The following is a 20,947-nucleotide window of genomic DNA, read 5'->3' as shown; positions in this document are numbered from 1 at the left end:
AGCTGAGATTGCTCCATCCTCATTAGACCATCCACGACTTTCAAATAAAAAAAAAATGTAGATTAATTTAGATATTTTTGGAAGCACACAGTGCTCTATTTCATTATCCTGAGTTTGTTATTGGTTGTTTTGTTTACAGATGGAGCGTTGGAGCTATTACAGCTTATTTTGGTTTTGTTTTCAGATCGTGATGCTTGGAAATAAAGTTGCCTGTGGCAATGAAGTATTTCATTCCACAGAGACGATTATCTAATCCTTCCTCTCATTCTTGTTTTAGCAGAGCTGGTTGATAATATTTTATTTTAATGTTTTTCAAAACAAATGTATGAGCGGTTGGCACCCTTATGATTACAGCTCGCTTCAGGCGTTAATTTATTTTCATCTCTTTCAAGTTTTGTACTTAAAACAAATACAAAAATAAAATGTTTTCTGTATAGTGATGATCCTCTTGCCTTTTAAATCCCTCTTTTTTGTGAGCTCATGAAAAAGTAAAGAATTTTTAGAGGCAGAAGGAAATACTTTAAGGACTGATGAGACATGATGCCATGAGATTATTTTTGGTTACAACAGTCCAGCGACGGATACTCTGAACCGATAACAGACCTGGATATTTTCTCTAATCTCCAGAAAATAGAATGCCTTGCACTTTAGAAGATTAAAGAGGCTTGAAGTTGCCCACAGGACTCAGTCCAGGCCGCGAAAGACGGGCTAAACTCTCAGCACTCCAAGGACAGCGGAAGAACCTTCTGTTGCACGTGCTACCTGCCTTTGATAGTCCCGCCATCGAGGACTGATTACACATAAACCGTCTTTGATTTCTGGCCGCTATGGAAGCTTTGTATTTCGAGGCCGATAATCGATGTAAGAGGCGAGGTAATCGAGCGTTTTGTGCCGACGCAATGTCCGCGCCAATCACGGCACCAGACGGGACCGGAAGTAGCATGTCCGCCGACGAAATTCATTTCGTTGTTGACGCATTTACTTCTCCCTTCCTCCCCACTTTTCTTGGACCACTAATGTCTGTGTCTTGCTTCACATGCAGGCCATGGGGGGATGTTTGTCTACAGATGTACAGACTTACCACCTTTCATGTCTACGACAAGTCTGTTGAAATTCAAACATCTCTGGCTTTAACGGCTCTTGACGGGGCGACAAAGCTGGTGGTGTATACAGTTAATAGTTGACGACTGAAATTGTTTATTTATATCTATATATCTATTAAAGATGTAGTTCTTGCTAATTTTCAACTAGGACTATCCTTCCCGACCCTTTTCTCACATCTCCAGTGGTTCATGAGCGAGGTTTCAAGCAGGTGTCGAGAATTGCTCATGTCTATGGTTGGGGTGGGGTAGGTTGATCATCCAAAAGAAACAAAAAGGGGGTGGATGGGTAGGAATGGACAAACAACCGATAGAAAGAAAGTGTTCCTTCCGTTACTTTGCATTGTTACTGCCGATACCAGGTGACACTCACAGAACAGGTCAGCACCCTTCACTCGCCGGGTGTCTTGTGAAGACAAAGACAAAACAAAGTTCCAGCATCATTCAGACACCGACGACTGCAGGAGTTTGAGACAGAAGTGTCAGTGGCAGTCGTTGGCAGGAAATGTGGGGCACATCTGTTAAGGATGTGAACCTCTGGCTTTTTCAGTGGAGTCATTCAGTTTGTCATTTCCAAAGGAAGATTGTCTGGCTGCGGATTCATAATCTTAGTAAGTCTTAGTAAGAGGATGAAGCGAGCTTTTACGATGATGTTGATTGGTTGTATTCGATTTTATATCAACTTGTCGTGTTGAACGACTAAGCCTCATGCACTTGAGATAAGACACAATTTTTCTCAGACAGTTGATGGAGGGAGAGCCGGGAGGTAGTGAACGACGGGCTCACTACAGAAGACAGGCGAACAGATTGTCTGAAGAGAAACGGCCGAACTCTTTAATCTGATAAAACACAGACAGGTAGGGAATTGAACCGGGCACTAAAGACACGAGCGTCTCCTCCTAGTCTACACCAATGAGCTGTCCATCAAGTGAGTGAGTGGACACAAGTGACAGACAGTCGGTGAACGAGAGGGGATGGAAGCAAGGAGGGTTAAAAGATGTATTAACACTTGTGTTGTCTGCAATCCCGGCGGGCACGTGCTGACCTTTGTGCCATTTATTCAAATGAGTTCACACACAGATGTCATGTATTGAACTTTGAACTCACAGACTGATTAAAAAAAATACTCTATATTGATCAAGCATCCGGTCAGTCAAATCTGCCAAATGCTATATTTGTGTCCTCCCTCAGCCAGCCTCTTCAGAAAATAAAGCAAAACACAGGGAACATGTTCCCCCACGAGGAAGATAAGGGAACTTTTCGGTGCCAGCAATTTTAGTGCGCTCACATTCCCGATTTGTGAAAGGAGTAATCTTTGAGGAGATGAAAAGTTAGCGGTTGTGTGGCAGAAATATTGGATTTCAGAAATGACAGGCTTAATGTGAGTGGAGGATACAGAGACCGTTGTGAGGATGGAGGTGCGTGTACTTCGTGCTGTTCGTCGCGACAACGAGGCTGTCTGTCTGTGACAGAATGGAATCAGCCAGATACGGCAGGGTGGATATCACCGGGTACATCAAGAGACGTGCCGCTCGCCCCCGCAGAAACGGTTCCTGGATGCCTGGGGGGGGGGGTGGGACAGGGAGGGGATGGGGACCGACAGCAGCGGGTCACGTGGTCTGACCTCGCCCTCGCTGGTGACGACAGCCCTCCTCTCAGCTTGCTGTCCATGTGTAGAGCTCTTAGCAAACAGATTGTAGGATATTGGAAAATCCTGAATGGCTCTTTTTACTCCAGAGTTCGTGGCACCACTTTAGAACTGCAGCTTTCATCATGCGCGTGCTTTTTATGCCATTTTGAAGTATCATAAAAATGCACACACACACACAGATGCAATAAAACGAAGTATTTGAGAACACTATGGTCTATGGTTTAAAAAAAAGAAAAAAAAAAACCATATGAAAGTCACCTCAGTTTCATTTAGTTCATAAATCGTCTGGCCAAACAGAACTCTTTTTACCAAAACCATATCGGTGTCTGCTTGAGGTCATCTTAACCCCGCAAATATGGACAAACCATGTCTGGCAAGCTTCTTTTCTTACATGAAGGTGACATAAAACTTTGGCAAACTTGATCATACATTTTATCTATATTTATGTTGTGTTTAATAAGAGAAATGACACGGGACTCTTTTTTTGCTTCCACGAAGTCTCGTTCTCCGTCACGTGACCCTATGACGTGTGGTTTCCATGGTGACAACCATGCCTCGAGAATGTGCTGCACCCGATTGCCACGAAAAGATGGAAAAGATTCAAAATTGTCTTTTCATCAGTTTCTGACAGACAGAGCCTGACAAGCCTTACACACAGAGTGCGTCATACGAATAAAATGACGTCAAATCTTCGCAATGACCTCACACACTTCGTGTGCGTGTGACGTCATAAGAAGACTGACGTCATAATGAGACTGACGTCACAAGAAAACTCCTCTGCTTGACCATCTCTGGAAGCTATCGTGGTTACTCGGCGGAAGGACACAAAGGTCGATTTCACTGGATTTTTTCAATGTTTATAAACATCGGCAACGGACATAGTGCTAATAAGTGGTAATTAAGCGAGAAACCAATCCTTTATTTCTCCTGTATTGCTCTCGTGCTCTGTAATTGTAACTAAATATAGTTTTGAAACGTTTGACCGTCGCCAGAGCCTTATCACAAGCCTTGAGTATCCCTTTAAAGTAAAACTGGCAATTTTTAAAGTAACTAAAATGTTATTAAACGGATATATGCAAAAATAAAGAAAGTTTATGTCATTTAGTCCAGATCCTTAACACGATTCTTAACAATGATACCTTTGTGACAAAGAGTACTAAAATGGCGATCAAAAGCAATCGTGCTCATCAAAAACAGTTTGATGAAAAACTAAAAGCTAAGTACAATGTCTGGCATCACCACGTTAATCCATTTTATAAAAACTTATTTAAGTTCTTCTCGAGAAAGAATGTTCAAGAGAAATACGCAAATGTCAAAGCAACCCCGTTTTTACAAAAGTGTCTTTTTATGTTTGTCGCGAGATAGGGTGTGGTTACAGTTTTACAGACGAAGAGAGAGATGTTGCCATCATGCGGAGAGATAAAGAAGATATATAATCCGACAGATCTTATTACACGTGACTAATAAAATTAAGAAAAGTCATCTTTCACGAAGATAATTGCCAGGTCTGTCTAGGTGCCTAGGTTTACATCTCTGAGCACCAACCTGGCCCTTGAAGGGACTTGTACACAGAGATTAATGTGTTTCCATCCTTGCAGCTCTCAGGAGCTGATAATGTTAACTTTAACTCGTCCATGGCCACAAAACTGTCAAGATCAGATGATACGAGTTTCGAGAAGGGCATTACTGTTCAAAGCCTACATTACAAGATATTTGAAAGTAATGATAGACCAGATGATTGAGTTTGTGGACTGAAACAACCGAATGTACTCGCAGAAAATATGGGAGGAACCCAGAAAGAGATAGAGAGTTGTCTAATAATGATAATGGAAAAAAGGACAAGGACGGAGAGGAACAAAGACCGGCAAGGAAATGAAATGAAAGCTAAGCGAAGAACGATGAAAGGAACAGGATGAGTGATGAGTGGAGGCCGATGAAAGTGACTGATATGGAGAACCCAGCAAAGAAAAAGCTGGGACCCAAGAGTCTGGTCAATGACTGAGTGGGAGACCAGACGACACACGCGGTCAGAGGCTGGGAAATACTTTGTAATATGCTTCACAGGACTTCGCCATCTGGTCCCAAAGATTAGAAACAAATTTTACTTTCAACATATTTAAGACGAGGGCCAACAAATTTAGACAGGATTTTATTTTAAATTTAACTTTGTATGTGTTGCTCAATACACAGATTATGGACTGATTTAGTTTCAGAGATTGAGTTTCAACATTATCGGCTATAAGAGAGCCAAACATATCCCTCCTCTTGATGGAGGTCATTTTGTTCGAACTTTTATGTCATCCAGTCGATTTCAACATTCAAGAAGGCGAAACTGTCAAGTAGAAGAAGCACACTAATATTTGCTTAGCAACATTTTCAGCACGCAGAATCTGAAGAATCGAACATTTAAAACACTTCCCATGTCTCCTGCAAAGCTTGTTCTGCACGAGGCAAGATTCTCGAGGGCAAGCACCGCATTTGCATGGCAACCTGCTCACCTCCCGTACATCTCCTTTAAGACCTGATTAAACCTGAGGAAGATGCAAGACAGGAGGAGGGGGAGGACTGTGATGAGCAGGCAGTCCTGTCCACAGCAGATTAGCAAGGCTGCACTGCAAGGATGTGAAAGGCAGCAATGATTCATCTTGACAAAGTGCATTCTGTGCCCCTGCGCCAACCTCCATGACGCCGTCAGTGCCTCCCACCTCCACATCGAGCTGCAGCCGCCTTAAAATAGTCCATGTGGAGAAATGGGAGAAAAACGGATTTTCGGAATTTTACTACGCTGACATGTAAATATCTTAATTCAACGGTTGAATTTTGTGTGTGTTATCTCGAAAACAAATCTTACTCTTCCCTCTTAATAAAATGATGTGAAGAACCCAGCGATTGAGTAGTGAAAAGGAGACAGAAAAATTGTAGACATTTTATGGAATGATCTTTCATGTAGCATGACAAAGAATGACAATAGATTGATTGGCACACACTGCAAAGGTGAACGACCCACTGGGTTGTATTAAAACGATTTTAAAAATTGAAACTGTGATGTTTAAAAAGAATGGTGGTTGCACGCAGGGCGAGCTAGCACGTGAATGTTCGACCAACTTTTCTCAATTTTTATCTGTAGAAATAGAATGATATCATCAAATTTGAACAAAACAGATACCAATGGATAAACTAATAAAAGCTTATATGAATTGTTCACCGAGCAATTCGATACACGAATATTATAAAAATTTAAATTGCTGAGCGGTTCCGTGAACGGCTGAGTGGATGAGGTAGGTGAAAAATAAGGAGAAAACGGGAAGAAAGGAATGAATCTGAAAAAAGAGAACGAAAGAAAGGCCACGAAGAAAGAATCAACACTAAAAGACAAAATCCGCAGAAATCCTAGACTAGAAAATAATTCAGTTAGTTTGCGAATCTGAAAGACCAAAGTCCTTATCATTATTATCAATGCGGAGAGTGAAAAGGCAGAGAAGGAAGAATAAAGCAGCTGCCACAGAAGTCTCAACTGAAAAGCGATGTCGACGACAAAGGAAACTGCAAAATGCAGGACAAAATACTGCTTATTCCTTGAAGAGACAGATGCAAAAATGGTCTATTGGTGAAGACAGCCAAGATTTCTCATACACGCCAGAGAGCTCCATTAGCAAAGGGGAGTGAATATTGCATTAGTGTGTGCACTGAATATTGCCAAACTGTGAACTCCACTCAGACTGTATTATTCCTCACGATCCTGCTTATCCTCACCCAAAAGCCTGAGACCTAATCTTGAAAGAACTCGTAAAAGTTGTGAGAATCCTACATATTAGTGGACCTCAGTATGATTGGGTGGATTCAATTGAGTTACTTAATCACACAAGAAAAAACCTCGAGCATTGATGCTGATGTATCCAAAGACATTAGAATCAAAAGAATGGACCACAAAGTATACAAGTATACATGCTTTTACACTTTAAAAGAAGAAAAAAGCTAAAAAAGACCAAAACAACAACAGAAACAAGAAATTTGAAATAACATTCAACATCTTCAAATAGCGATAATAACAGTCAGACTTGCCTTGTTTTAATATAATTTAAGTTCAATATAAAAATCCGTTTCATTTTGAGAAAGACGCATTTAATCTAGAGGCTAGTTGCACACGATGTTTCTAAAAATTTTCCACAGAAGCAAATTAAAAAAAAAATTCAAAAATCGTTTGGATGGCATTTAGAAGCTTTGCACAAGCGCATACAAAAAAGATGCTGACGGGAATGAAAGTCTGGCTTCAGCAATTTTATCTTATTTAAAACAGTTTTGGTTTTTTTTTAATAAAAAAACTTCTAAAATTGTGTTGTGCACTGTGTTTCCATGAAGCTGATTATCTAAACAGATTTAGAGGCTACAAGTGTTTAAAGCTAGCTATGTGCGATGCTGGATGGTCTGTGAATGGTTTGGCTCTTTGATGATGACAGAGCAAACGACTGAAACGAAAGGAGGGGGAGGTGAAGGGGGTAGATGGTCCTCACGAGAGTTCAGTAATGAGTTTCTCTTGGTAAGAAAACTTTAGTCTAATTTTCAAAGATGGACGGGCGGTGGGAGTTGTGACATGCCCTTTAAAGTTGACGCCACGCGAAACAAATTGGACAGCGGCGGTCCTGGCTTGCGGATGACAGGGCGCCACCATCGAGCAAGGGGAGGCAACAGGCAGCGTCAGCTGTTATTTACGATGTCGAAGCGTCTGGCGGCGGGCCCTGCGGTGCTACACGTGCTCCGATGCTGCTTCTCGGAGTTAGCGAAGGTTTGGTGGAGCCCCCTATACTGAGGGAACACTGGGTGGCAGCTGAGACTACAGGCAACGAGAGGATCTGGCAAACGGTTGGTAACAGATCATCTTCCCCACTTCATTGTTGCCAGGAGAGGCTTAAAGTATACCATCGAGATAAGATGGCGGTCTGCCAATCTTTTGTTCTTTTAAAGAAAGTAGTCTGGAGTGTCCGAATTTGTGTGGTTAAATCAACAAGAATAGTTTATATATTGCATTCGAAATATAAAAAAAAATGTTGGAGTATGTGAGCAAGTAACAGGAACTGATTTCTGAAAAAAATTCAATCTTTTGTTTACTTTTAGTTCTATTCCTAAAAACAGTTTATCAGCTTTGTCATCAATCAGGAGCCAGACCATTTCTGGCACTGGTCACCCCTCACACCTCGTCTTGACGAACACGATACCTGGACTTGCACATCGATTGAATCTGAACAGTTTAGCGGCTGTCAGAAATATTTAGTGTCTCGGACATTTCGGGTGTCCCCAAGTCCATTTTTACAAAACACGACTCAATGTCGGGCGATCGAAGCAGAAATCCACTCATTTGGTTCTCGCAATATCCATTGGCATTCGCCGGCAGCAAAACTGCTTTACATGAGCTCCTCCATGCAAAGACCGAAAGCAAAGAGTGAGCAGCATCCTCTGAAGCTCTTCTGTGAGGATTAGAATGTGAGTCTCAGGACCCTGAGTCCTTTAGCAGGAATTGTACCACGTGTCGGGTGTAATGTGTCGCCTGGTCTTACACTCGGCAAATTTGTTCTTTGAACACAGCACGGTCCTGCAGGCAACCGCAAATGAGTGAGAACATCGTAAATAGGAGGAGGAGGAGGAGGAGGAGGAGGAGGAGGAGGAGGAGGAGGAGGGAGGAGGAGGAGGAGGAGGAGGAGGAGGAGGAGCAACAGCAGGAAGATAGATACATGGAGAGGTGGTAGTTATTTATTACATATCGTTCAGGTTCTAGAACTGTGTTTGACTGGTATTATCATTGTAATAGAACTCAAGTATCTCAAGCTTACTGTAATTTTCTGTCTGCCTCTCTTCCTGTTTGTCAGTCTACCTGTATTCATCTCTTTAATGATTTATTTGTGTTAATCTTTAGACTAGATGTCCGCAAAAGTTTGGTATATCGATATAATGTTAAATTTTAATTTTAAACTTCCAAATAATTCCAGTCGCACTGTTTATGCACTCTGGAAAATGTACTGAATATAAAATATACAGGTACTGTTTATGAAAGAAAGGGAAATCAGCAAGTTAATTAGTTGAAGCCAAGCACACAATGCAGACATATATTTCTTGTAATACAGTAAATACAGTAGAAATGCAACTACCTGGCTAATGATGAGCTCAACTATTTAGTATCAGGTGTCAGTGAAGAGAGAAGCAGTCAGTAGGTCTGAATGAGTCTTTCAATAACCTCTATAAATATAAGTTTGTTTTAAATGCTCATTTAGGAAAAAATGTAAAGAGAAGTCCACATCAAAATAAATTTATGTCCACATTAATTATTTCCTTGGCATGTGAGCCAGTAAATATATTGGAGGGGGACTCAGGGTTCTTACCTCGTTGTATTGGCGCTGTACAGCCCGCGGACACAGGCATACACGATGGCCAAGATGAGAGGGTTACCTGAAAGTGAAACCCAAACTATTAGAAAGTGTGATAGTAATGAAAAGACCTTCTTAAACAGCCATCTATAATAAATAAATCAATGAACTTTAAAATGCTGTAAAGTTTCAATTTACATTAAAAGCAAATAAACAACAACAACAAAACCCAAGGAAAAGGACAAAAATATTAGAAAATTCATTACAATTTATTTATTTCTCGTTTCTGCCAAAATACATGCAGCAGACGAGCTAGTGTGTTGCTCTTCTTAAAAATGGATTCCAATCTGTTCTATGAGAGCAACAAGCTCATTTCTCATGCCACATTAATGTTAAGGTCAGCCAGAGATGCTAAACTGAACAATCAAACATATTTTAAATTGCAAAAATCCTTAATCTTATCAGTTCACTGGAAAAAAAATTGCTTCCATTTAGCAGGGAGGCTCAACTTTCTCCAGCTGCCTTCTAGTGAAACACAACAACAAAAAGCATTTCGTGATACTTTTGAAAAGAAAATTCGATCGAGTCTCTTTGATTGCTTCAACAAATGTTGCATTTACTTGTCAGGAGACAGATGAGAATTTGATGAAATAGTTTTTTACAAATGTAGGACTAGGAAAATACTTTAGAAACCATGTATGCAGAATGGTATGATCAACAACCTCTTGACGAAAAAAAACCATTTAAATCTTTGGTACTGTCTCAGGTAACTCCTACTTAAATACAGTTACCAAAGAAACAAACAAAGAACTCGATTTCTCATCGGTAAAAGCAACCCCTTGAAAAAAGTGATAAAAATATCACAGACTTTATGTAGTGTCTGTCTTTTTTTTTTTTTGATGGACAACATCGTTCCATCACCGATAAGATTAAAGGAGATAACCCGCTGACGGTGACGTGGGTTAATGAGAACCCAAAGCTTATCGCCGGGGAACTTCAAAGAACTAGAGATTAGACATCAGTAAAAAAATTGAACTCTTTAAAGGAAATTGTTTTTGGCGAGATGCAAGATTTGCACTCAACACTTTTAAGACTTTAGCACAAAGCTGTGGACAATTCCTCGGAACTACTAGTGTGTGTGTGGCAGGATGCATGGTGTACAGGACCTCAACCTGTTTACTTTCTTTAAAATGATAAATTTTCCCTTACATCTACTCACAGCTCACCTCACATCTCACCACGTGGACTGTATCACACCACCGGCGATGAAGGAAAGGGTTACGAATTTCAGGTGAGATAAAATTTAACCATTGCCCTACAGTTTCCGTGCAAGCAAATTTTTATACCTAGGTTCTGAAGAATGAACTTATTTAGGTTTTAAAATGATGTCTTAATACTTTAGCACTACTACAAAATTAAAGCAAACGTAGGAAAAGTGGGTAAAGATAGATAGAGAAGAGGGAGAGAACTGAGTCTGAGAACAGGAAATTTGTTTGGGAAACGAGTAACATGAGTCCAGTGATTGCAGACATTGATTCCGTACATCCTCCGAGAAAATTGACAGGACTTACTGGATCGCCAGCGAAAACAACAAAGTAGATACTTCACACGCGACCGTCCTAACAACACATCTTTGAGGAGCAGAAATAATTTCTGTCTGTTGGTGTGGCACACGATATCACGTGAATGACAGACATTCTCGGAGCCAGACCACGTGTCGGCCATCATGTGGACTCCATGAGTAAAGTCGATTACTTGTAATGTGACAGGGCCAGTCCGGGGCAAATAAAGTGCGTCATACTATAAAAAGACGTCAAATCTTCGCAATGACCTCAGACACTTCTTGTGCGTGTGACGTCATAAAGAGACTGACATCACAAGGAGACTGACGTCACAAGGAGACTGACGTCACAATAAGACTCCTCTGCTTGACCATCTCGGGAAGCTATCGTGGTTACTCGGCGGAAGGACACAAGGGTCGATTTCACTGGATTTTTTCAATGTTTATAAACATCGGCAACCGAAATAGTGCTAATAAGTGGTAATTAAGTGAGAAACGAATCCTTTATTTCTCCTGTGTTGCTCTCGTGCTCTGTCATTGTAACTAAATATAGTTTTGAAACGTTTGACAGTCGCCCGAGCCTTATCACAAACCCTTAGTATCCCTTTAACAGGGACCATATGAAACAATGGTAACTCTGTACCTCCATGTTTATACAACTCTGGAAAACTAAAGCTACTGACCATACCCATGAAGAAGAAGTACGGACCACACAACCCTGCTAACCCTGAAGTAACATTGCTTCTTCTTCATAACTACGACCCCAGACCAAATATAAGATGTGAAAAGGAAGTCCTTTAGCTTTCTCTCTCTCTCTCTGCTTCTCTCTTCATCACGCTAAAAAGTTCGATCTTGATCTTATCCTTACATCTCGTTTATGTTATTTCGCTTTATCCAGTTGAGAAATCAGTCTTTCATTTATCGATGCCGTTGAATGCAATGCACGGAAGGAGATTATCGCAAAGCTAGGACATGACATGAAGCTTACTTTGCACCGTAAGAAGATTATGTTTCGGAAAAAAATCATTACAAAGAACTGAGTATTATAAACGATAAACAAGAAAAGAGAGAGTGAGAGAATATATTTCAACAACAACATTATCTCAATTTAAAACCGAACACACTCATCTCTCTCCTAACCCTAAATCTCCTTTAATAAAGCCTCACCATTCACTTTGGAAATGTTCAACTACCTCTGTTAGCAATCTAGAGGAGATAAGATGATTAAGAACCTGAGGATTTCTCTAGATTTTCCTAAAATAGAAAGATACTGGCTGACAACCTCGAGTCTGGGTATCTTCCTAATGATAAAGTGAAAAGCGTTAAAGATCAAGGTCGGAATGGAAGTTTCTGTTTTTCTGTTTTCCGGTCAACCGTAAGAGAAGATTAATATGCAAGGTAATCCAAAGCTATGGTCGTCCTCTTATCTCTCGACTCCCAAGTAAATCATCTCAGCTCCTCGGGCGTCCGCCTGCACAAGTAGTCTGAGGTCGTGCGTCTCATTGCTATTAATTCTCCCCTCCTCCATCACCGCCATCTCACTTTCTCTCCATCCTTTACATTACTGGTCATCGTTATTCGTGGAGTGGGATCGACCATGTTTGCCGCCATCGACTACGGATGACCATCGCAAATATTACTCTAGAGAGACGGTTTTCTCTCGGCTTCTTTGGCGCCAAACAATACAATGGAGCTCTTCTGTGTGGAGGACAGTTCTCACCGTTGGGTTGTGTAAACTCACCCACACCCTGGGCCAACCACACACCAACAGACAGGGAGCTGGACGAGATTTCTTGTTCTCGTGCTCTCGCTTAGCGCTGACAGGCGCGAGAAAGGGCAGACAAGCAGGAAGTTAAGAAAGGAAACAGGGGGAGATAATTTAGTTGATGTGATTGAGAGACGCCAGTGTTGGGATGTGGTTACCCTGTATCTCTATCTTCTCTTGTATTTGTGTTCCTCCGAATTACTAGGTTAGACTGGATTGTCAGTGGTTCCTGGTTTTAAAACAGTACAAAGGACGGGGTTGAAAAATTCATTATTGAAGCTGAACAGTTAATATAATTTTTTGCTCAGAACAGGAGTATGTACGTATTCAATAAACAAATAAAAAGGTCTTAAACAGAGGAGACTCTAAGGAAAATAAAATGTATTCTTAACCATGTCCTAAAATTTCTTTGTAAACAGCCACAACGCAGTGAAGAGATTCGCTTTAAGTAGTATCAGAAGGATAAGATTTTAAAAGTAAATAACACGTAGTAAATAAGTACACACACGGGCACAAACACACACCTCGACGCTCGTCCCCTCCCCACTATCCTTCCCCCCACACTCATTCACTTTTTCTGTCTCACAGAGTTGAAATCTCGCTCATCAAATCAACTATTTACAGGTAGCGAACAGTTTGCTCACCTGGAAAAATACAACAGACTTGATGAGAAAGCTTAAATTTTGCTAAGATTGATTGCTCAATAAACACAGCTTATAGTTGAGGTCTCCTCTGCTTTTGTGTGATCAATGTTCCCTAGTATCGATAAATCTTTGGCAGTAGAGACAGTGCAAGCTTTCTAATTTTTATGGAATAAAATCTTTATCATTTCTAACAGTTATTTACAGTCTCTCCAATATTGCATGAATATAATCTTAGCAAAAGTGGGAAAAGAAGAAAGCATCCCATCCATTAAAATACAAAAAATACAGAACAGCGATTCAAGGGAATTGAAAAAAATAATTAAATCCAAAAAAATCCTCAAAATAAGATGGAATGTCATAGAGTGTATGATGAGACAAGAAATGGAGACATTGTTGAGTGAGGGAAGAAAAAGGAAAACTCTGGAACAGAAAAGTGTCACTGACCCCAACCGACAAAGAGGAGAACTCGGATGAGTGTCTTTCCCGTGCGGAAGGTCTGAGTCATGATGACGTGGAGGTACAGACCCTCGCAGAACATCCAGGCGAAGTTGGAGGCCGTGCAATACTGGGTCAGCACGTGCAGCATGCGACACCACAGCTGTAGGGCGAAGACAATAAATTACAATAAGTATTTTGCTGCTGCTGTTGCAGAACACTTCATTAAAAATTAATTATCAGTCGTTCTTCCACGAATAATACAGAAAATCACAGAAATATGTCAAAGTTTTCAAATCTCAAAAATAGGGTAACTTACTAGGTAAGGGCAGAAGCGGACTGGGTGGATACAATAATAATTTGTGTCTTGAATTTATACAATAAAAACAGATATCGTTTTGTTTAGTTCAGTTACTAGTCAGAAATACATTTGTTGAGGTCATTCATTACGCGTGTTTATCAAACTGTATTTACATTTGCCAAATTAAATAAACAAAAACTACAGATCCGATTCCTGCTAAGCTTGGCTGTCAGATGCTGTCAGAGAAGACCCAAGCATCTGCTGTTTAATTTCTATCTAGTCTTCCTGGTCTTTGATCAAAGGTCATGGTCGCACCTTGACCTTTGCTCTCCGAACACTGAGCATTGACAGGCAGATTACGAGCGCGGAGTGAAGGACGGAGAGAGCAAACTCCTGGACACAAGGCCTGCAGACCGTTAAGCACTTCAACCAGAAAGAAAGAATGAATTCGTTCTTGCAAAATTTTTTTAAAAAGTTTAATTACTTTGTCAAAAGGAAATAAATTCTCCCTGAAGACAAATTAGCTCGGAACCTTTATTATCTGGATTCCAAGGGGGAAAAAACACGGACAGACTAAGACGGAGAGAGCAGGCGACAAGAGTAAGGGAAAGAAAGTCTCCTCGTTTCACTAATTCGCTAACTTCTTGCCGAGAAGACGAGACTCGTTTATCTCAACGAGTACCTCGGTGCCTGATACCCACGGGATTTGCCAGCAGCACGTCGCCATCCAGAGCCGCCAGGACAAAGTACAGGATCCAGACGACGCCCGTCAGGATGTAGGACACGAAGAGGTTCTTGTGGACAGTAATCCGCTCACACCGCAGCTGTCTGCGCGCGCACACACGTCCACCCAGCCAGCCAGCCACCCAGCCACCCAGCCATCCACACACACAGACACATATGAGAGGCACGTAATGGATGAACACGAATTCAATATGCACTAGAAGCCACATAAACAGTCCGTGCCAGACAGATGCGGTGGATTTCTAACTCAAAAATTATTATTCAGTAATTATGGATTTAAAATTATTGGACTGTATTGGATTTAAAAGCCTTTATACTACAGTACACCCATGTGTCAATTATAGACATTACAAATAGGACAGGGAAATAATTAAAAATTCAATCGTACAAATAAATAATATATATAAACATAAAATATTTAAAAACTTTTTCTTATGACCTCACTTGAAATATCAGTAATAACTGTGTGCTTGTAAATATTAACATATTAGCACACATAAGGAGTTAAGAACTTAGAACTGATATTTAGTTTTGTAGAACTTATTATTATTCTCAACCGTGTTCTGTTAAAAAAAACAAAAACAAACAAACGAAAAAGCAAGAGACAATATAATAAGCAAAGTGAAACAATTGAGAAAAGCAACATATTGAACACATATTAATTCTCGAATTAATTATTTCTATTTTTATAATACATTATCGATAGAATGTGATACAAATGAAAGATCAAATAAAGGAGCAAATCTATGGATGTATGCCTTACATACACTTCTAAAATTAGTAAATAATTTAATGAGGACGAAGACGAGCACGAGGTAATACTGACCTGAAAGCGAAGAAGATTCCAAGAGAGATGAGAAGCATGACGATGGACAGGGAGAACCCTGCGATGAACAAGTACAGGGGCATGAAGTGGTGGATGGCCGATATCTGGGCCTGTCCAAGAGGAGAAAGAAAATATTTTTTGTGTGGTTACCTTAATAAAAGAGAAAATATCTTTTATTCCCTTCCCCTTGGTTGTGCGAGCGAGCAAACTGTGATGAACAGGTAACCTAACACACCTATAGGAGGATAGTGCGTGGACTGTGTGTGTAAATGTGTGAGAGAGAGAGAGTGGGAGGGAAGAGTGAGGCAGAGAACTTTCATTGAATAGGCATGAACCCATTTCAAGGGGAAAGTGAACAACAACCACATCCATCAAAGTCTTTATCATGATCATCTACATAAATTAGAATAAATAATAAAAACAAAAATTTGTGTTCGTACAATCGTGTAGGATACACCACAATCCACCACCACACCACCACCACCACCACCACCACCACCACCACCACCACCCACCACCACCACCACCACCACCCACCAGACTCAGGATATAAAGATCGTCAAAGAGAAAATAATAATATTACAAGAAAATGCGTCGGCCACCAGCCCTGGAATTGAGGACAGCTTGCAGGAGGGAGAGAATAACAAACACAACAATGACCGAACGGCGGATGAAAGGGAGTTTTTCAGGGTTGTTTCCCCTAAAGGGACAGATGCAATATGTGCGAGGAGATGATGACCAGGAGATGCTGATGACAGGGTAAATGAAACAATCTCGGCGTTTGTGCGGCGCTGATGACGCCGTTATGGCGGTAATTGCTTAGTTTATGAAAACGCCGAGGGTCGAAACCACCCTCGGAAGACTTTTGCTCGTAATTAATGTCTGCCGGCTCGGTGGTCGTCCAGCAGCAGTGACCGAGGTGTGAAATTTCTAAGCGTTGAATGGGAAGTACGAAATATATGACACACATGAAAACTGGCTTTTCTTGGAGAGTTCAGAGAAAAGAAAATCAGCCTAACCTTCTTTCCCCGAAAAAAAACTAACAATAAAACGTTTTATGGTGGACAGAGAAAAATCAGTCAAAACTTTGCATATTTTTTATTAAAAATGTTTGAAAAACTATTGTGCTGAAAATATACAGAGCTACAACGTCCAGAATATTCTTTAACAGCAGAGATTTTTCAGAGCACCATGATTTTCTGGGACGATTAGCCTCTTTATGAGTTGTAAAATCCTTAAAGATATTAAATCTGAGCTAAAATGAAACACAAGAAACTTAAAACCCGGTCTGATGTAACAACTTTAAGCCCAATAATTCCAACACAGAAATTTCGTGAAAGCTCAAGAAAACACATTTTTTTAAAAGGAATATCTAATGAAAATATCAATCATGGCAACAGCGCTCCTTCTCGAACACGAACTGTTATCGCGGAACTGCCTTTTCACAGATGGATTAACTTGCATTGTTTACCATCTAAAAACAAGGGAAATGGTCGTAAAAAAATTCCGGCAAATCTTGGCCTCTACCCTTTGCCCGCGAAGCTGTATATCTCCTGGGAAGACCACCTGCATCTGCACTCAATGTCCTAACAAGTGTCGGCAAAGCCATGGTCCCTAGAGGCTCAGTCGACAACGACAGCAGAAAATGGGAGGAAAACATGAAAACAAGAAACAATGTTAAATAGATTAGGGGCACATATTAAACACGGAAACAGATGGGCAGAGGAGAGAAGCACGTGGTCCAGAGACTGAATGTAAAAGCGCCTGTAAAGATATAAAAGTGCGAAGATATTTCAGAGGATGAATGGGGCTTAATGTGTGTGGAATAAGATGATGTGAGAGTTAATGAACATAAACAACTTCGAGGATTATAATGAGGAATTAGGATTACAATTAATGCCTGCATCATCATGGACATCGCGGACAAGGCTGGACCAGTCTTCACACTGACAATAAAATATAAATCATTTTATCCTGCTTGCTGCGTGGAAGCTCTTGAAAAATTACGAAAATGGGGTTAAAGAATTAAAACAGTGATATTGTTCTTGTTATTTTTCTTCTTTATTATTATAAGTAGTTTCTTTTTACAATGAGTCATTAAATAGGTCAATATAATAATAACTACAACAATAATTACAAAACTTAACTACCTTCCCCCTGTCAGAGCTTTTAAGCCACCTTGATTGCAATTTGTTGAACTCTTTTTATTTTTGGATCATGGCAAGGTGGAGATAAAAATTAACTTTAATAAGAGACATTGTCTGGGGGAGTATAGTTAGAGCTGATTGGCAGTAGAGCTGAGGTTAGCAGTCTAGACAGGGACCCGAACCGCTTCCTGCATATTGCGAGCTGTTCTTTGTTTAACTGACGACGCCAGCCTTCTGCTTCATAAGCCGCCGGGTTGCATGAATTATGCATCCGGTTAGCCATTTCTTTGATGTCCCCCCTGTCCTCTGTCAGCTTCTGGTTCTTCTCCGCTTGCCACCCCACCCGAAACTCGACTGCATCCCCAGAGAAACTCTGTCATCGCGACACCATCGACTTGATGATTTTGAAGGACCCTGTCGTCGATGGTACTTTCTTTTCCGTCTGTGAGCTTCAGGAAACTTCTTTCAGCTCCCCATCTTGCTGGTGACAACTTCTCTCGTTCGCTCACCACTTGATGACGGAAGTCCAAACCGAGGCTCAGAGGAAGCATTTACGGTTTATAGACTTCCGCATGATCTCCCTTTGATTAAGCCGCACTAGCAGCCAGGCTGGATCTGGACTGTAGTGTTCTTTGAGGTCAGACTTAGCTAAGTTTAGCTTAAACTAAAGCTTTTTCAAGCTCTACTCCAAAGTACAAGTTAAAAAAAGGTTCCTTTAAAAGTTTTATGATTATTATTGAATTTATCTCTTGATTTTCGTGAAGGAGAATATTATTTTCCCTTAGTTTCCTTAGAACACACATCTTGCTTAAGATGTTTTTCGGCGCAATGATTTCTTTGATTGTGGTATAAGATTGAAAAACACCTTGTAGCTAAGTATTGTTCCTACTGTTCGCTTAGTTCAGTGCTGGTCATCTCTCAAGAACTGTAGAAAAAGTCATACAATCGACCATTAATCTTGAATAAATGATCACGTAGCCCGTAGGCAGCACGTAAAGGCGACGTAGTGGCGTCAACATTTCTAAGTTCCGTTTCACCTCTCCTCCTCTTTCTTCCGCACCGTTCCCTGAGAGGTGCTGGGTCCTCGTGTTGTCAGGTCATCAACACCACTGCGATCGAAGCTCACACGTCTGTGATCACTTAAATGGTCTTTCCTCTTTCAGCTCCAGCTCTCATGCTTTCCTTACTTGCCAAGGCTTCCGGCGAAATTTGAGAACAGGGAAGCAAGCGTCGAGAAGTGTACAGTAGACAAACGATAGCAAAAACAGAAAATTTAATCTGTTTATATATTACCACAGGATTCCAGAAATATCTAGTATTTCAAGTAGAAAATCCAGCAACAAGTCATTTACTTCTACATTTATTTACCATTCAAGCTTTTTTCAAGGATAAAAGCTGATTGCGTGCTTCGTTAAAATATTTCGCAGTAACACCAATCCACGCTCAGTTGGACCGGTTTTTCACTCTCTCTACAAATTTAACATTGTATTTCGAACTCTACATTTTTGAATATATACAGACCAGCCTGACCTTTTCACTCGAAAAACCAGATCCCAGAGGACACATTTTCTTGAACCCTCTCCCTACCTAAACCGTTTCAGATAGGAGAGAAGCAGGTCTGAAAGCTACACCTTTCAAAAGATTCTACAATAAGTATTTAAACAACATTAGCAGCTCATAAATATATACTAATTTAAAGCAGTTGATATTTTCGTGTAAGTTTTAATTGACCTACTAATAGCACTTGACCTGATTGTTCGCAGGGATTGGCAAAACTAAATCATTGTAGTTGCACTTCATAGTATTTTGCTTCCACAATCTGGCCCGAAGGCAGCAATAAAACTGCAATTGTTACTGTCTCAGTTTTCCATACTTTTGTAACCGCTGTGTCACGACTGTGGTCAAGTCCCGAGGCAGCTCGCTAAGTGTTTGGCAGTTTTTCTTGACCTCTTGCCGGGTCTCCGCTCGCATTGGTAAGTGTTCGCTCCTGTCTAGACTCTTGTAACGATGGAAATCGTTAATGGAATCTTACACTTCATTTCTCTTTTTTAACCAGCCATAAAACTTACACGCATTGGTCAACAATAAAAAAAAAATATATAAAAAATGTTACCGACAGTTTTCCAGGCTCTTTGCTTGGAAAAGAGATGAAATAATATCTCAGTTTATTTTTTATGTCTAAGATCATAGGTCAGCATCTAGACATAAACTACATGCATTCGTTTTTGTAACTTTGTAGACGAGGTACTAGAGGTTCTGAAACCGTTCAGCAGGGTTAAATGTATGTAAGCACTCGGTCGTTCTATATTTGTTCTCGATAAAACATACATAGACTTGTTGACCCAGTTTAGTAGGACAATGTGTCTGTACGAGACAAAAGTGCAAAAGAAAAAATTGTAACAATAAACAGTAAAAAAGGTATAAAAGATAATTAGAAGGTCTAAAGAAAAAAAAAGAAAGGTAAGTTTAAAAAAATACATAAATATTCCTGGGTAGGGAAAAATACAAAGGAAATAGGTGATTGTAAAGAAGAAAGAGGAGGAGATGGACGAAGATGGGGAAGAACTGATGGTTTAAGCCGAATCAGCAACTAAGGCTGGATTGCAACCAAGTAGCCAGTCCTGTAAACGGTCCTGTCACGAGCAGAAAAAAAAATCAACCACGAGACAAGAAATGAAATCCCAGGAGCAATTAATTGTTACTGCATTGGTGATGCAAACTTGACTTCTGCTCCGTTCAACTGAGTCATGGAGCAGGAGAAGAAAACGAAGAAAAGTGTCCGTCGATGATGAAGATTGCATCAGGATGAAGTTCACTTCAAGGCTTACATCACAGAAGTTGAAAGGACAAAGACTGGTAAGAGGCAGACAGCTTTGGGATGGTCAAACAATGACTAGTCACACTCACCATGTTTCTGGAGCAGGAGCTGTAGTTGGCGTACGGGGCTCCAGTGACCGGGGAGCGACGCCATGTTCCGTTCAGCTCGCACTCCTTCACCGCAACATCTGCAACCAGGGAACCGAGGGATGCCAGGTGAGTACAGTAAACAAACAAGCAAGACAATCAAGAACCTCATACAGAACTTGATGAGCAAACAACAGAGCAAGATATTCTTGTTCATCACCAATGATGTTTTGATGCACACACAACAAAGCAGAGGACACCAACTAGTCACGTGACTCTACAGGTTGAATACACGCATAACCTGTAACTGAACCCTATGAACACAATAAATGAGGTTCCCTCATAAACCTTCGATTTACTTTATTAATGAAGATAAGAAGAACTAGAGCAAGCCCTACAGACATCCCCATGTCCTTGACTCATCGTAACAGCCTGTGGTCTGTTGAGATACGATGCAATTGGTCGCAAGAATTAGTTGCCTCCTTCTGAAGCCCCTTCCTCGAGATAAGCTCC

At 40.7% G+C, this 20,947-nt stretch overlaps 1 protein-coding gene across 3 annotated transcripts in view; it reads right to left on the bottom strand.

The window, feature by feature from the left end:
• Nucleotides 1-20,947, bottom strand: part of LOC112564769 (calcitonin gene-related peptide type 1 receptor-like) — a 69,894-nt gene that overhangs the window by 8,444 nt on the left and 40,503 nt on the right. For all 3 annotated transcript variants that reach the window (XM_025239833.1, XM_025239834.1, XM_025239835.1), the window contains exons 3-7: nt 20,438-20,535; nt 15,384-15,493; nt 14,515-14,641; nt 13,522-13,675; nt 9,123-9,189 (exon numbers count right to left, since the gene is read on the bottom strand). In XM_025239833.1, the coding sequence (XP_025095618.1) occupies nt 9,123-9,189; nt 13,522-13,675; nt 14,515-14,641; nt 15,384-15,493; nt 20,438-20,535 (556 nt within the window). The remainder of the gene's footprint in view (nt 1-9,122; nt 9,190-13,521; nt 13,676-14,514; nt 14,642-15,383; nt 15,494-20,437; nt 20,536-20,947) is intronic.

The sequence above is a fragment of the Pomacea canaliculata genome, linkage group LG5, assembly GCF_003073045.1.
Source record: "Pomacea canaliculata isolate SZHN2017 linkage group LG5, ASM307304v1, whole genome shotgun sequence".
In the NCBI taxonomy this organism is placed as follows: Eukaryota; Metazoa; Mollusca; class Gastropoda; order Architaenioglossa; family Ampullariidae; genus Pomacea; species Pomacea canaliculata.
Note: the sequence above shows the minus strand (reverse complement) of the source record. Positions and strands in the feature narration are given on the sequence as shown.